This window comes from Didymella exigua (genome assembly GCF_010094145.1).
Source record: "Didymella exigua CBS 183.55 unplaced genomic scaffold M421scaffold_1, whole genome shotgun sequence".
Lineage (NCBI taxonomy): Eukaryota > Fungi > Ascomycota > Dothideomycetes > Pleosporales > Didymellaceae > Didymella > Didymella exigua.
In genome coordinates, this window is record NW_022984775.1 from 496753 (window position 1) to 511091 (window position 14339).

At 52.4% G+C, this 14339-nt stretch overlaps 7 protein-coding genes across 7 annotated transcripts; 3 read left to right on the top strand and 4 right to left on the bottom strand.

The window, feature by feature from the left end:
• Positions 1 to 13: 13 nt before the first annotated feature.
• M421DRAFT_415047 (uncharacterized protein) lies at positions 14 to 1266 on the bottom strand. The gene has a single exon (XM_033590551.1). It carries the CDS (start codon positions 1101 to 1103, stop codon positions 219 to 221), a length of 885 nt encoding a protein of 294 aa, XP_033454242.1. The 5' UTR covers positions 1104 to 1266; the 3' UTR covers positions 14 to 218.
• Positions 1267 to 1491: 225 nt separating this feature from the next.
• M421DRAFT_415048 (ThrRS/AlaRS common domain-containing protein) lies at positions 1492 to 3291 on the top strand. The gene has a single exon (XM_033590552.1). The coding sequence runs from the start codon at positions 1691 to 1693 to the stop codon at positions 3026 to 3028; it is 1338 nt and encodes a 445-aa protein (XP_033454243.1). The 5' UTR covers positions 1492 to 1690; the 3' UTR covers positions 3029 to 3291.
• Positions 3123 to 4316, bottom strand: M421DRAFT_88051 (glycoside hydrolase family 16 protein; the record flags this gene model as incomplete). Its single annotated transcript, XM_033597628.1, has 5 exons — positions 3123 to 3143; positions 3191 to 3731; positions 3781 to 4006; positions 4062 to 4077; positions 4125 to 4316. The coding sequence occupies 5 exons, from the start codon at positions 4314 to 4316 to the stop codon at positions 3123 to 3125; spliced, it is 996 nt and encodes a 331-aa protein (XP_033454244.1).
• Positions 4317 to 5757: 1441 nt separating this feature from the next.
• M421DRAFT_415050 (oxidoreductase) lies at positions 5758 to 6767 on the top strand. Its single transcript, XM_033590553.1, has one exon. It carries the CDS (start codon positions 5908 to 5910, stop codon positions 6664 to 6666), a length of 759 nt encoding a protein of 252 aa, XP_033454245.1. The 5' UTR covers positions 5758 to 5907; the 3' UTR covers positions 6667 to 6767.
• Positions 6768 to 7024: 257 nt separating this feature from the next.
• On the bottom strand, positions 7025 to 10453 carry M421DRAFT_97025 (calcium ATPase; the record flags this gene model as incomplete). The annotated part of the gene is made up of 5 exons (XM_033598454.1): positions 7025 to 8932; positions 8983 to 9223; positions 9273 to 9543; positions 9591 to 10111; positions 10167 to 10453. The coding sequence occupies 5 exons, from the start codon at positions 10451 to 10453 to the stop codon at positions 7025 to 7027; spliced, it is 3228 nt and encodes a 1075-aa protein (XP_033454246.1).
• Positions 10454 to 11090: 637 nt separating this feature from the next.
• Positions 11091 to 11307, top strand: M421DRAFT_415051 (uncharacterized protein). Its single transcript, XM_033590554.1, has one exon. The coding sequence runs from the start codon at positions 11112 to 11114 to the stop codon at positions 11280 to 11282; it is 171 nt and encodes a 56-aa protein (XP_033454247.1). The 5' UTR covers positions 11091 to 11111; the 3' UTR covers positions 11283 to 11307.
• A 1000-nt stretch (positions 11308 to 12307) lies between these two features.
• M421DRAFT_415053 (class I glutamine amidotransferase-like protein) lies at positions 12308 to 13593 on the bottom strand. Its single transcript, XM_033590555.1, has 3 exons — positions 13369 to 13593; positions 12829 to 13285; positions 12308 to 12781 (listed from the first exon to the last, which is right to left on the bottom strand). The coding sequence occupies exons 1-3, from the start codon at positions 13508 to 13510 to the stop codon at positions 12469 to 12471; spliced, it is 912 nt and encodes a 303-aa protein (XP_033454248.1). The 5' UTR covers positions 13511 to 13593; the 3' UTR covers positions 12308 to 12468.
• Positions 13594 to 14339: the final 746 nt, after the last annotated feature.

Below are 14339 nucleotides of genomic sequence, written 5' to 3' on the forward strand. Positions count from 1 at the left end.
TCTGATGTTTTTGACAGCAGGAAGCCTCGTCTCGTGTTCTTTGTGTGTGTCGCTCTATTACTGTATCGTGTTAGGCGTCTGCTTATGTGACTGCCAGCGCTTTGCAATCGCAGCAATTAGTCGTCCATCAATGGCCACTCCTAACGCCCTTGCTCAACAATCAAACCGGCTAGATCTGTGTAGAAGGCACATGTACTTCAACTGGCAGGTGTTATTTCTTACACGGCCTCTACGGGTGTCGAAGCAGGGGCGACTATCTCTTTCTCTGGCTTCCGAGCTATAGGCTCCTCCTCTTCGTACACTTCCTCAACCAGCACATTGGAGAATGCGGTCCTGAGTGCCGCAGCCAGGAATCGGATCCCCCATTCCTCAGTAGTTCGATGTCCAACGCACGCGACCGTCAGACCCAATGCGGTAGCTGCAAGCATCCCACTCTCACGAGGCTGACCTGTTAGATAGAGCACATGCCGCCCTCGAGCCTCAAAGCTTGCGTCTGGCACCCATTCACGCTCTTGCGCCATGTCTAATACGCGCATTACTTCTTCTTCATTGAATGCGTTCATGATTGCCACGACACGTATCTCGTCAGATTGCCCTGCCTGAATCAATTCCGTCTGCCCAAATTCGCGCTTCATGTGTTCAAGGATTGTGTCGCGCGGTATTGACACAGCGCCTACGATGCCTATCTTTCTTGTTGGATCGCCCTTATAGCCTTGCACACAGAACCAATTCTCTTCTGCCATTCCAAGTCGTGTTGCCAACGTTGGGTTCCACCCCACCGTCAGATTCTCATCGAAAGACGTGTGGCTCGAAAGCACGAGCGTGTCTCCACGCACCGCGCCTCGGTCGAGTTGCCAGGGTCGATGTAGGAAACATACCGTACGCGGCGGGTGGTATGCTTCAGTGTGGCTGATGAAGGGATACACCCCAGGCGTAGGAGTTATTGAAAGGACAATGCGGTCAAGAAAGGCAAGTTCGGAGTCATAACGGCGTCTTCGCGGAACGTGGTAAAGTAGCGGGACATCGTTCTCCTTAAAAGGTAAAATTGAAGCCACAAGGCGAGTGACTGCCGCGTGAGTCGGCAACGGCATCGACAACGGCATGTCTCAACAAGATTGGCATGTATGAGATTCAAAGCCGACATGCACACAATGGCATACCGGTATGGCATCTTGGATCGCCTACGTCATCGAATTTTCGACCATATCACACGCCCTGAACTCAAGTCGAGGTTCCACTGCAACGAACGCTGTAGTCAGGTCCAAGTGATTTTTGCAGTTCCAGAATGGCTTTCAGAACGTTTTGATGATGTTTCTGCAGCATAAAATGACGCAGGTGGATCAGTACGCGCGGAATGGACTCCGCTTCTCTGCAATTGGCGGACGCACCGTGGTCCCATGTCTGAAATCAATGTTTTAGGCTCTTTCGGTCTCAGCTATTCATTGGGTATTGCTTGGGATGTATAGTAGGTATTTGCACATCGCGATGTGCCTGAACTGCTCGCTTCGGTTGATGTATCTGGAGATCGTGATGGGGACAACGCGGCCTCACGTTTGAGAGAGGTAATGCGCTTACTAACATATTCCCACGTGGCTTTCTTTCCCGAGCAACTTTTTGACCCAACACTCGTGTCAATAAGTCGCCTTCCTCGCTGAACTCCCACACCAAAAACATATTTTGTCACTCAAACATGGCGATAGCAGATGTCACACCGACCATCGTCGGCGCGCTATCATGCCAGAGAGACTCTTATCAGCAGACCCTGGAAACCAAGGTTGTACGATGCGAGGAGTACATCCCACCGAGAGGCAATCCACAACAAAGTAGAGCAAAATCGAAGCAAGTGACAGACCTCTCAAAAGCGAACGACAATTCGGACGCTGCAACACAAAAGACATGGATGATCGAATTTGCTGACTCCGTACTCTTTCCTGAAGGCGGAGGCCAGCATACGGATCATGGCTTCGTCACACCAATTGGCGTTAAGGGAATGAGCGCGATACCGATTGAGAACATCCAGCGACATGGACTACGATGCGTACATTTCTCTCAAACACCTCTTGAAGTCGGGACGAGAGTCAGGCAAACGGTGTATTACGCACGAAGATGGGACTTAATGCAACAGCACACAGGCCAGCACTTGCTCTCCGCGATCATGGACGGTATGGACTTGCCGACGCTAGGCTGGAGCATGGGACGGCCCGGGGAGATGAACTATGTCGAACTACCACGAAAACCTACAGACGTGGAAATGGCCGGAATACAGCAGGAGTGCAACGCAGTAATCCGCGAAAATCTCCCTGTCACAGTCGAAACGCCAGAAGCGAAAGGATCGGCAAGTCTGCCAGCCGATTACGATGGGGAGAAAGGCGTGGTGCGATTCGTCAAGATCGGCGACCTGGACTACAACGCCTGCTGCGGCACACATCTCAAGCAAACATCGCACATTGGCCTTGTTCTGTTGCATCACACGCAATCGATACGCGGGACCAACTGTCGACTTTTCTTTACTGCGGGAGATCGTGCTATCAATATGGCAACCGAGTCGATCAATGGTCTCCGTAATATTGCTATTTCACTCTCTTCAGGCGCTGCGCCTACAGAGGTCGCAGCGAAGATACAAGGTCTCAGAGAGCAAGCTTCCGACGCCAGGAAAAGAGAAAAGAGATTGCTTGCAGAGATTGCGAGGTTCGAAGCTGAACAGATCAAGGACACATTGCAGTGCGCCTCAAGCGCTTTCTCGCACCGCCCAGACGACGGCCTGGACTTCATCAATCTTGTTCTCGTCGAGCTCAAAGAGACTCTTAAGGGCAATGGTGTTGTTTTGCTGTGTACTGGCGACGTAAAGACATCCGGCTCCTTGGTGATCACAGGGAAAGTAGAACTGGTAGAGAAGCTATCAGCGAAGATTAAAGGCATCGTCGAGACGGTAAAGGGAGGCGGCAGGGGAGAAAAATGGCAAGGCAAGGTCACTGAGTGGCAGAAGGGCGAAGTCGAAGCACTGAGGACCGCGGTGGAGGAATTATGATCAAAGCGATGCCCATGACTGGAGCGACTGTATGCAGAATGGAAACATGTGCTGAACTCATGTGCTCACACACTGTACACCTTTACTGAGTTGATCAACCAGTAGCTCTGTGTTTCTATCAGCAAGCAGTCATTACGGGAAGACGGTTAAGGTGGCACTCACATCAGCAAATGATTGCGGCTGACTCGCCACATAGGCATTGCAGCTCGGATTGGCCTGCGCACAACTCGTCTGGCCCCAAATACCACCCGCCCAATCACCACAAAACGTGATATCGAACACAATACTCAGATCTAAAAACTTTGCACCGTAGTCACATCCCGGTCCGAAATTTGCAGTCGGTGTTCCCCACGAACCAGGATCAGGACTACCGTTCCTGATATTCGCAGGCACATCCCTCGACGCAAAATACCAGACTTTGATTGCCGAGTTTGTCCACAGTAATATATACACACCGCCACCGTTGGAGTTGAATGCTGTGCCGTAGGAGGTCGGGTTGTTGGACATGACGCCGCAGCCATCGAAACCGCCACCTGCGCCACAGTCTGCATTCACGACGCGGCGCCCTGTTTCACCGCCGGGACCGACTGAAGGTACGCAGCCGGGCGAGGTGTGGAGAGTGGCTTGGTTGTAGGTATTTAAGTGTACGCCTTCATAAATATCTATCTCGCCCTGGTTGGGCCAATTGGGCCCGACCATCCAGCTGCGTTCATATTAGCGGCTGCGCCAGCTACAAGGGTGAGATGGATTACAATGCTGGCCAGGAGCCACAGTTACTCCCTGGAACATGGGCGAAGTCGGCGATGATGAGGGCCTGGTTGTAGGCTCGCTTGCTTTGGATACGGACACTCTTACGCCCCGGTCCATTAGGATCCAGTACAGAGGTAGTGTCCACTCCCATATAGACTTGGCTTCCTTGTGTACGAAGAAGGCCCAGCTGTTGAGCTTGCTGCGCGTTGACGTACTCTACAAAGCCATCTGTCGGTAGTTAGAATTGTGTTTGAGAACCCAGGGGTATTCCATAGAAACGCACGTGTAGGGTCAGCTATCTGCTTGATATCAGTCGTTGCAAGTCTCAGGTGATGCGCTAGCTTACTGCTTGCACGTCGAACATATTCAGCCAGTTGGTGCCATCGTAATTGCCGATGAGTCCGTACGATGCCACACTGTATTCGCCTCCAACGATTTCTGATGATGTGCCATTTGGCCAATAGCCAGGTCCAGCTGGTATAGCCGTAGCACAGAGCCACAGCAGTGAGAGAGATGCGATTAATTTGGACAGAGACATAGCTGCAGCATGTATCGAAAAGCGATGTCGTGCTGTGGTACAGCAAGTTTCAGCCTGGACTACAACGCATATTTATATAAGTCATTTTACCTGGTATAGCATTGTCCACATGCCGACTCCTGATTGACCCTGCTCCCATCTAGTTGAGAGGTCGTGAAAGTGAACAACGTCCGTAGGTATGCTCACCTCTGATATGGCCTGCTATTGGACACTTTCAGAGAAATAGCCTGGTAATGATGCAATGTGTTCCAGGGCTAGGATGAAAAGACAGTGTGACAGACATACAGCGGGCGACCAGCCCGAAGAAGAACCCTAAAGATTCTGCAGAAAGGACGTGAAGCTACCTCCTGACGGAGAGCCAGCGCTCGTGCTATAGAGGCTGTCAGTAGCCTTGTGTAGCCTCACATGGGAGATTGAGGTGTTCCGGGGTGGTTCTCGAAAGTCTTGAATAGGTGCGTGTGAGTGGCCGTTGCTTTTAGCGCTTCATTAAACCCAACTTTGGTCCTGCGGCCAAAACAGCGCGTGTGAGTTCGAAGCTGCAGCGTTTCTGAGGACTGACCAAAAGCTTGAGTCGAGATACAATTCCGCCAACTCGGAGTGACTTTGAAAGCCGTCCGGCTCTTGACAGTAGACGCTGACGCTCCTCCGCCAATGCTGGGCAATACACATGTAGTTGCAACAGGGCCGTGCAACGGTCGCCATAAGCTACTTGTCTGCCAGACTATTGCTGCAGAGAATGAGCTGTCTGGTTACTGCCTCCGAAGGTTGAGATCCACCCTGCACCTTCGACTTTCGGCCTACTTGAGGCGAAATCTCGACGGGAGCCAGTCACATCTCGAACGTCTCGTAACAACCAAAAGGAAAGCACAAGTGACCCGGCATATTTATTTCATCTGGTCCTGGGGTTACATCACACAAAGTACGCGAGTCTCGGAGATGATGTGCCCAGTCGGTGATGATTCTTGAAGTGGGTGAGGGTCGGCACGCGGGGCGCTCGCGTGGTGCTGCAGCGCTTTGCTAGGTAGTGCGAAGTCCAGTCACGCAGGATAGCTCAAGAACCAGTTCGACTGGTGTGAGACGGACCGCTCCACGCTAGAGAAATTGAGCTCATGTGATGTCGTGATAGAAGCTTGCTAATTAAGAACGTCGAAGAATCCAAGGATCGTCCTCGACCCAGCTGAGCGCTACCTTGTGCGAAGGGGCTCCTGACAACTCAGGAAGGCGTGACCGCGCACCGTCTCCTCAATATCTCTTCGCAGTTTCATTCATCCCAAGGGATATCGCCATGGATAAACATCATAGCGCTGACTCTTCGCTCTTGATTCGAGGTTGGCGGTTGTTTGTGGGCTACAGTCATGATCAGTAAGCCCACCAAGTTCGGGCGACACACGAGAGGCGCCGCTCGTGCGAGCGACCCAAAGTGCGCGATATATAGCTTGAGCCCCGAGTCGGCTGGACAAGATGTATCCGTAATACGATCTATGAACTTTCAAGATAAGTACGAACGGTCACAGTCAAAAAGAGCAAATCCAAGCAGACCATCAACACACTGGACAAGCACAAGGCGCAAGCACCGTGAAGACCTCCCACAATGAGCGACTCAACTCGACGCACTTCTTCCACAATTAGATCAAGCTCGCAAGGTGATTGCAGATATTCAGCTGCCCTCACCTCCACATCTAAGCCGGGCGCCGACACAACTCTCACCTCCCTGATGCGCACCCGTCACTCAGCCCGCGCCTTCCTCCCCACTCCCGTACCTCACTCCCTTCTCCAAGAAGTCCTCCAGCTCGCCCAACAAACAGCATCAAACTCCAACTGCCAACCGTGGCACGTCAAAATTCTCACCGGCGGCGCGCTTCAGCGCCTCTCTTCTGCCCTGCTCGACGCAGTCAAAGCCGGCGTTGAGCCGACTACAGAGCCAATTCCAGAGCCCTACGACCACTACCGCTCAGAATCTGGGCACCTGTTGTACGGGCCTGATGGATACGATATCGCAAGAGAAGACAAGGGAGCCGCGGAGACCGCGCTGCTTCGGAATTACGCTTTCTTCAATGCGCCGGTTGGTTTGTTTTTTTGCATGGATAAGAGCCTGGCAGATGTCGATCTGATGTGTGTGGGTATGTACATGCAGAGTCTTTCCTTACTGTTGGCGGAGCGCGGGGTGGCGTGTTGTTGGCAGGTCAGTGTCGCTGGGTATCCTAATGTGGTACGAACAGAGCTGAAGATTGGGGATGAGATGCTTATTTTGAGTGGTGGGGCGATGGGATATGAGGATCTGGGAGCGAGGCCAAACGGATTTAGGACTGCAAGGGATGCTTGGAGGGAACATGTCAGCTTCTTCGAGTAGATGGATACGTCTTAGAAAGAGTATATGTGTGGGAGAGCATGAATGGTTTCTACTTCTGTGGAAGCTGAGTAGTCTCTGATCGTTGATCAAGTGTGAAGAAAGTGATCAAGTTCCTTGTTCTATCTGCGGTGCTGAATGAGCAGAATATATACACCAATACTCATCCAGCTATACCCTAATTGGAGCCCTAATCACGGCTCCAAGCTGTACCCGATTCCGCTCACCATGGCGTGGTCGATCGCCAGTGTCTGATCGGTCCAATATCCAGATGCGGATCACGTCATATGCACCCTCACCTCGATCCTTGCTGCGACAACTTCACTATCTGGATTGAAATAGCTTTACGCAAACAGTCTATCTACCATGCGATATTCGCAAGAAGGCCCTGAGGCCACCTTCTTATGCAGTACTTTCTTGCCTCGTCCAACATCAACAATCCAAAACCGAACGCAGCGGGCAGGAACCAATGTTCCACTGGCACCTGCCTGGTACCGATCGTATTTTGCAGGCCAGGGATGTAACAGAAAATGAAAACAACGACGATCGCAAAACCCATGGCAGGGAACAGCAGCCAATTCTGCGTCTCCTTGTTGAAAAGCGGCGGCTGTTGGAAAATTGAAAGTCGACGTGTGCGCGTCGCCAGCAGATTGAAAAGCTGCATGACAACAAGCGTGACGAAGTAGATACTAGATGCGGTCTTGAATTTCTCGTTGATGTAGTCGGCATCATAATGAGGGTCGTAGACACCATATTTTAGCCACATGGCTGTGAAAGGAATGCCCTGGGTCTCCAGGTACCAGAAGGCCATTGTGAAGGAGAGGAAGCATTGTATCAGACCGACAAAGAAGTAGGCATGGAAGATGAGATGAGTGTTAACCAGGCGGTCCTTACGCGGATTGCGGGGTGGGCGTAGCATAAGATCGGCTTCGGGCTTCTCGTACGCAAGTGTGATGGCAGCGGCGCAATCAGTGAGACAGCAAATGATGATCATGAGGAAAGAAGACAGGGCCTGGGGAATACCGAATGCGACGTTGGTGATGACGGGCCAGAGCTCAGAGAAACTTCCTGCGGGAAGGAGGTACACGATGGTCTTCTTGAGGTTATCATAGACAAGTCGACCGTATTGGACTGCTTCAACGATTGCGGCGAAAGAGTCAAGAAGGACCATATCAGCAGCTTCGATGGCAATGTCAGAGCCACTGCCCATGGCAATACCAATGTCGGCGGCCTTGAGAGACGGAGCATCGTTGACACCGTCACCGGTCATACCGACAATATTCTCGCGAGACTGAAACTCCTTGACAATACGAAGCTTCTGCTCAGGCGTCGTTCTTGCAAAGACAATCTCCTGGTACTGGCAAAGCTGGTCCCATTGCGCCTCATTCAGAGTGATGAGTTCCGGTCCACTCAGGACGATAGACTGCTTCGTCGTGCCGATCTTGCCATCGTGACTAAGGGCGCTGATTTCATCGACAAGTGCCGAATTCGAAAGGATACCGCATTCTTCTGCAATAGCTTGCGCCGTGAGCTTGAAGTCGCCGGTGACCATGAAAATACGGATAGAAGCACCACGGAGGATGCGAACGACACCAGGGATCTCGTCGCGAGGAGGATCAACGATACCAACCATACCGACGAAAGTCAGACCTTGACGAGCAGCGACAAGAACTTCCTTTTCAGCATTGGCAGAGAATGGAGCAATGGTTGGCTTCTGAGCGAGCAAGATGACACGCTTGCCCTGGCAAGACCAGTCATCCTTGATGCGTTCGATGCGGGCTAATTGACCAGAAGTTAGAGGAACAAACTCGCCCTTGTTGTCGAGAATTGTCTCGCAACGATCGAGAAGAATATCAGGCGCACCCTTGATCATGAGTGTTGCGATGCTACCGGTCGCGTTTTGGTTAGCCGGACTCATAAGCCTCACCATGAACTTGTTTTTGCTGTTGAAAGCAATCTCGAAGACCTTTTTGTAGTCGCGACGAAGCTCAGCCACTGAACCAAGGCTTTCGGAAAGACGAAGCAGGGCCTGGTCTGTCGCATCACCGTTGATCTTGCGTTCTGCAATGGGGAGGTGCATCGTGGAAGCATCGAACTCTCCGGAGTTGCAAAGACCAGCGAGCATGCGCACGCGATCGATGACATCCTCTCTCTTATTTGAGATGGCAGCAATGCTGTTCCCGGATCTAAGGGCAGCCATGAGGTCGCGGGCTGCTTCGGGCGTGTGCTCTTCGCCTCCAGCGTAGAGGTTGGTGACGACCATGCTATTCTACGTGAATATTAGCAATGTTCTTCCGGCGATCGATCAGAAAAGCTTGCCTTTGTCAAAGTGCCAGTCTTATCAGAGCAAATGACTGAAACTGACCCTAGAGTCTCAACAGTCTTAAGCGACTTGCACAGAATCTTGTTCTTCCTCATGATGTTGGCAACGATAGTCAAGCTCGTAGTAAGTGCGATGGGTAGACCTTCGGGGATGAAAGCGACCGCAGCCGACACGCAACTGACGATTAGGAGCGGAACGCTGATCCAGTTAGGGTGGTCTTTGCGCAGCCATGCAGCCCTGCATCGTTGTTAGCAGAACTAGTATCCGTGGTGACCAGCCAGCATACCAGAGAACAATGATGACAATGACCACTACTGTGATAAAAGTCGAGATGATGAGGACGAAGCGAAGAATCTCCTTTTGTAATGGTGTCATGCCAGTCTTGGGGTCCGAGGTAAGCTTTGCGATGCGTCCGAAGACGGTGCTGTCACCAGTCGCGACGCAGACACCCAAGCAGCTACCGGATATACAGTGCGTACCCTGCATGCCGATATTATTGGTCTCGAGGTAGTTTTCTTCTGTAGATTGGACGGTCGCGTGTACAGGCTCCGATTCACCTTGAAACGTTAGCTGAGTATTTGCCTTGCAGGAACTGAAAACACACCGGTAAGAATAGCGCGATCGAACATAGCATCGCTGGAAACTTCAACGAAGCGAACATCGGCGGGCAGCTTGTTGCCTTGTTTGATGACAATAATGTCGCCAGGCACCAGGTCGAGAGCAGATGCGCTGGCCTGCGAACCATTGCGAATGACAATACACTGGTCAGGAAGCATGGTCCCAATGGAGGCCATTACGCGGCTGGTGGACCAATCCTGCCATGCGTTGAAAGCAGCCTGGATGAGCCAGACTGCGATCAGGACACAGGCAAGTGCCAAGTTAGCCTCCGCTGGAGGATCTCCAAGGGGCTTCCATGAGATGAAGACGAGGATACCAGCGCTGAGCAAAATACTTCCGAAGCCACCATAGAAATAGCCTATGATCTTTCCGAAGAGGCTTGAAGGGGGAGGCGACATTTTATTCCTGCCATACTCGGCAACGCGTCGCTTGATCTGATCATCTGAGAGACCTTGATTTGTATCGACAGAGAGACGTCGGCAAAGTTCTTCAACTTCTAGGGTGTGCCTATGGATGGTTAGGAGGCTTTCCTTCAGAGGTAGGTTATGTTGGCGCAGCGTACCATTCAAGGACAGCAAGGTCAACAGCGCCCTTTTCCTTTGCGCGCTTAATCTCCGACTGCTTCTTTTGTTTCTCCTCGTCGACTTCGATGGATAGTGTACGGTAAGTGATAGGCAGCGCAGTCCCAGGATCTACGTTCCTTGCACCACCTGTGCTGTGAATCGACAGACTGCCCACACTGCTGCGACGACGACGACGATCACGCGCACACTCAAGCGGCTCACGGCCTGCCTCCTCATCCGTAGCGTCGAAGCGAATTCGCTGGACTGGTTTTCCCTCCTTATTCATGGTTGGCAAAGATATGGTGGAGAAGCCGCACTGGGAAGCTGGCTGTTACACAGCAGACCCGTGGAGCTGGGTAGAGGTAGAGGAGGAAGTGGAAGACCGAAGACAAGAGAATATGTAAGAGATCACTTGAGTGCAGTGGTGCTGAGCAATTTATACAAACTCCTCAAATGAGAAATGACATTCTTACGTGCCAGTGAACCATCCCAGGCAGGCTGCGCAGCCGCATCAGACAGGTGCAGACCGCGCTTCGATTAGCATTGCCCGCTCTTCGACTTGACATTTAAGCGGGTAAATCGCCATCGAAATATTTTACCAACGCCATATTACAAAGCGGCGTCCAGTGTTTGTCGTCGGATTAGATGATAAATCGCTCATGCAAACTGAAGCAGGCAGATGCAGTGTGTCAATCGTGCTCACATCAGGACTACCGCCGGGTTGCTTCACGTGCTGCGCAATTTCCGTGTATCGCTGTCATGTTCATAGCTGTTGCTGGTTAGCGATGAGCGATTTATGATATATGCATGTGATACACAGCCACGCTGGATCTGTGAAGCGCTCAAGCTTTTCTCCAGCGCGCCAATCGCTGCGTTTCCCGCTTGACGACACCTCCTGTACGACACTTGCAGTTCCTGGATACCGCGTTTCAAAATCAATTATGATGACTACTACTGAACGTTGTATTCCGCTTGCCAGTAGTTGCCGTGTCCAGATCCAGTATTCCGGATTTTCAGGGCGTTCGTACGCACGCCCTGCCGCTGCTGCTCGTGGATCAACCCTGCTTCTTGTGTTTACATCGATATCTTGGGTGATGTATGTACATAGGACTTGAGTACCTAACGAGTCGCTAAGAGTTACGGAACGAATCTTGAGCAATGCCTATGTCGACGTCTTTGTGCATTGACGCATCGTGTGGGCTGCCGCAGTACGTACCCACCGAGCCGAGCGTTGAATCAGCCGCGCTTAAAGGCCTGCGAACGGAGACAGCACCGAACCTCTGTGTCATCCCAACACCGGTCTCTGCAAAACTTTTACAAAGCTAACAACCAGTTGCTTCAAGTCGGTATGTCGCTCATAGAGCGGGAGCGTCCGTCGGGGACGGCCCTGAGCTATGTGTTGCTCCGTGCTACGAAGGGGGATCCACGTTCATAAGCCGTCCGGGCTCCGCGCGCTGCAGTATAGCTAGATCCGTCTGGATCCGTGCATTTGCTTGATCGAGAGCTTGATCGGCTGTCTACCAAACAGGCTGGGTGCGCTCCAGGCGCTCGGTACCGCCGTGGTGCGCACTGACGACTGTGAGCCATTTCAAGCTCGATCATCTCGCATGCACGTCATGCTTACCGTCTAGTACATTGATAACGCGTGGGATATGTGCCAGACCAACGGGTAGCCAGGACGTAGGGCGGATGATTGAGACTTCGTGCTTGTCATTGTGCTAGATCGCTTCGAGTGTGTCCAACCGAAGCTGACCCTTGCCCTGTTGTCGACACATGCATTGACGCACAGGGTGGAGACAGAACGAGCAGGCGAGAGGTATGCGTGGACTCTCTCATAGGCTGGGGGACGTATACGTCCCGGTGGGCCTGAAGCATTCAAGACGCTCACTGTGCCGTGGGTCAGCGTACGTTTGTGGCACAACATAAGCTTCCTGACAGGCTCATAGATCATTTTTGTTACGAAGTAACGTCCTTGTAAAGAAACTCAGCGGCTTCATGAGCTATAGTGTGCGTGAGTGGCGGCGGCGGCTCGGCGTACACCTGACCTCACAGACGGGACAGGGACGGGACAATCATTGATGAGAAGACCTGGCACAAAGGCTGCACATAATCAAAAAGCTGGTACGTAACTCACAGAGAAGACGGGTATAGCATGAGATTTGATGATTTCATTGACATTCGTAGATGCTTCGTAAAGTTCCTCCCAGTCGTGGTAAATCTTCCAGATTCCCGACATATCATTTCTGGTGACCTCGCCGGGTGCACTTCAGTCCAATCGTATATTACATCGCATCGAGTACCTCATACATCAATCGCGTCGACCGTCACGCCCTTGACCCACGAGTACTGCATGACGCGAGCAACTTCGAGAGCCGAGTCGTGGGAGGCCAGGGAACCAACCAAGTAGAGGCTGGCATCAAGGCCAGCAGTGACACCACCGGTGGTGATGACACGCATACCACCCAGCGGCATAGAGGCACGCCTGGCGATGGACTCGCGGCGGCGAGAGTCGCGCCAAGCGTTGCTGCCCTTTCGAGCAATGGACATTCTACGTCCATTCTGGGTGATGGTACCGTCGGGGATGGCACCCGAGCGGTCCTTCTTGATGATATATCTGTTTGTGTGAGCAAAACCTCTAGATGGCTGCGGGGAAGTACTCACGGGTTGTCTTCCGGGTTTTCACCCAAGTCAAAGCGGGCATTGTTGACGACGTAACGCTCCTCCATAACGTCGGTACGCATGGACATGTCACGCTTGGAAGCGTCTTGACAGAGAGTTTCCAGACGGACATAGTAGTCTGGGTGTGTTGTAGCTGCCAAACCCTCGAGCATGCCCTGCTGGGCAAGCAACAGAGCACCGACATCGATAGCGAGGACGGTTCGCTCCTTCTCAGGGTTCTTCTCCTGGAGCTCGACGTACTTGGAGAGGAGACCGAGGGGCTCGGCCTTATTCTTGAGAACATCAAAAATTCCCTCACCGCCGGGCACGATGATGACATCGAAGTCCTCGAGCTCGTCGTTCGCATCATCGTAGTCCATATCAGCCTTGATGGTGAGTCCTTGGACAGAGGTCATGGCAGCGGCGGTGCCAACGAACTGGCAGTCGAAAGCCTTGCTGGCTGGCAAGCGTGTCAGCAAGGGCTGGATTGGAATTGTGCTCGACAAAGAACGCGTCGCGGCCTCAATTGATTTGAATTCTTACATTTGTCCTTGGGGTTCTGCAGGGAACGGCTCAAGACCTCAAGCGGGCCAGCCACGTCGAGGGTGTTGTAGCCAGGGAACAGGGCAAACAGCACCTTGACCTTCTCAACAGGGCCATCGGTGCTGTCAGCGATTGCACTCATCTTGAATGATTTGAGGTGGGATTTGTATAACGAGAATTGGGGTGAATAGTGGAATGGTGAAGACTGAGACTGAAAGTGTCGTGTGAGGAAGATGGACTGCAGCAGCAGCGCGAGGGGTATTGTATGGTCAGCTGAGGGTCACCTGCCCCTCGTGCCATGCCAGTCGCGTCACCGTGAAGCTTCCCCAGGAAACGAGCGACGCACCCCGCACGGCAAGAGCCACCCACAGTTCAAAGCGTTGCAGTTCAGTGGGGCAGGAGCGACCCACAAGCCAGTGAAGGGCCGCTTGTCTTAGCGCGTTCGATGAACCCGTTCGGTCCGTGCAGCCTGAGGCGACATCACCGAGGATGAGGGAGAGGCACATTATCGAGCATTTGTGACTGATTGTGTGAGAAGACACAGGGTTCCATCGAATTGCAGTGTCCAAGTTCGTTACCAGATCTAAGCCTTCGCAGTCAATGGCGCTTCGAGCTTTGATGGTCTACACGTCTTCCTCTGGTCGTCAAGCTTATACGCATTCCTGCGGCTAATGCCCACCTAGACGTTATTGTATGACAGGAGCATGCCTGCAGGTGTACTTCATACGTATCATTTGCAACTTGGGCGAGAAGTTTGGTCCTGGACCTGACGACGACCTCTGGCCTGTGATAGGTTGACTCCCCCTGCAGTTGAACACGCAGGGCATTTAACTTCATTTAACGTCTATGTCTTAACCATGCAGCGTACAATCCAAAATCTACCCGCTCTCAGACGCTTTGCGAAGTGCACGGGTGTTGTGGCCCACCGTCGAACGATACTGGGGATGAGCGAACTGGGTGTCTGTGCATCT

Excerpts from the sequence above, each read along its gene's own strand:
- M421DRAFT_415048 (XM_033590552.1), top strand. The coding sequence starts at position 1,691 with ATGGCGATAGCAGATGTCACACCGACCATCGTCGGCGCGCTATCATGC.
- M421DRAFT_415053 (XM_033590555.1), bottom strand. The coding sequence starts at position 13,510 with ATGAGTGCAATCGCTGACAGCACCGATGGCCCTGTTGAGAAGGTCAAG. Across the intron at positions 13,286-13,368 it reads GCAGAACCCCAAGGACAAAT|CCAGCAAGGCTTTCGACTGC; the intron begins GTAAGAATTCAA and ends CACGCTTGCCAG. Across the intron at positions 12,782-12,828 it reads GAAAACCCGGAAGACAACCC|ATATATCATCAAGAAGGACC; the intron begins GTGAGTACTTCC and ends TCACACAAACAG.
- M421DRAFT_415050 (XM_033590553.1), top strand. The coding sequence starts at position 5,908 with ATGAGCGACTCAACTCGACGCACTTCTTCCACAATTAGATCAAGCTCG.
- M421DRAFT_415051 (XM_033590554.1), top strand. The coding sequence starts at position 11,112 with ATGACTACTACTGAACGTTGTATTCCGCTTGCCAGTAGTTGCCGTGTC.
- M421DRAFT_415047 (XM_033590551.1), bottom strand. The coding sequence starts at position 1,103 with ATGCCGTTGTCGATGCCGTTGCCGACTCACGCGGCAGTCACTCGCCTT.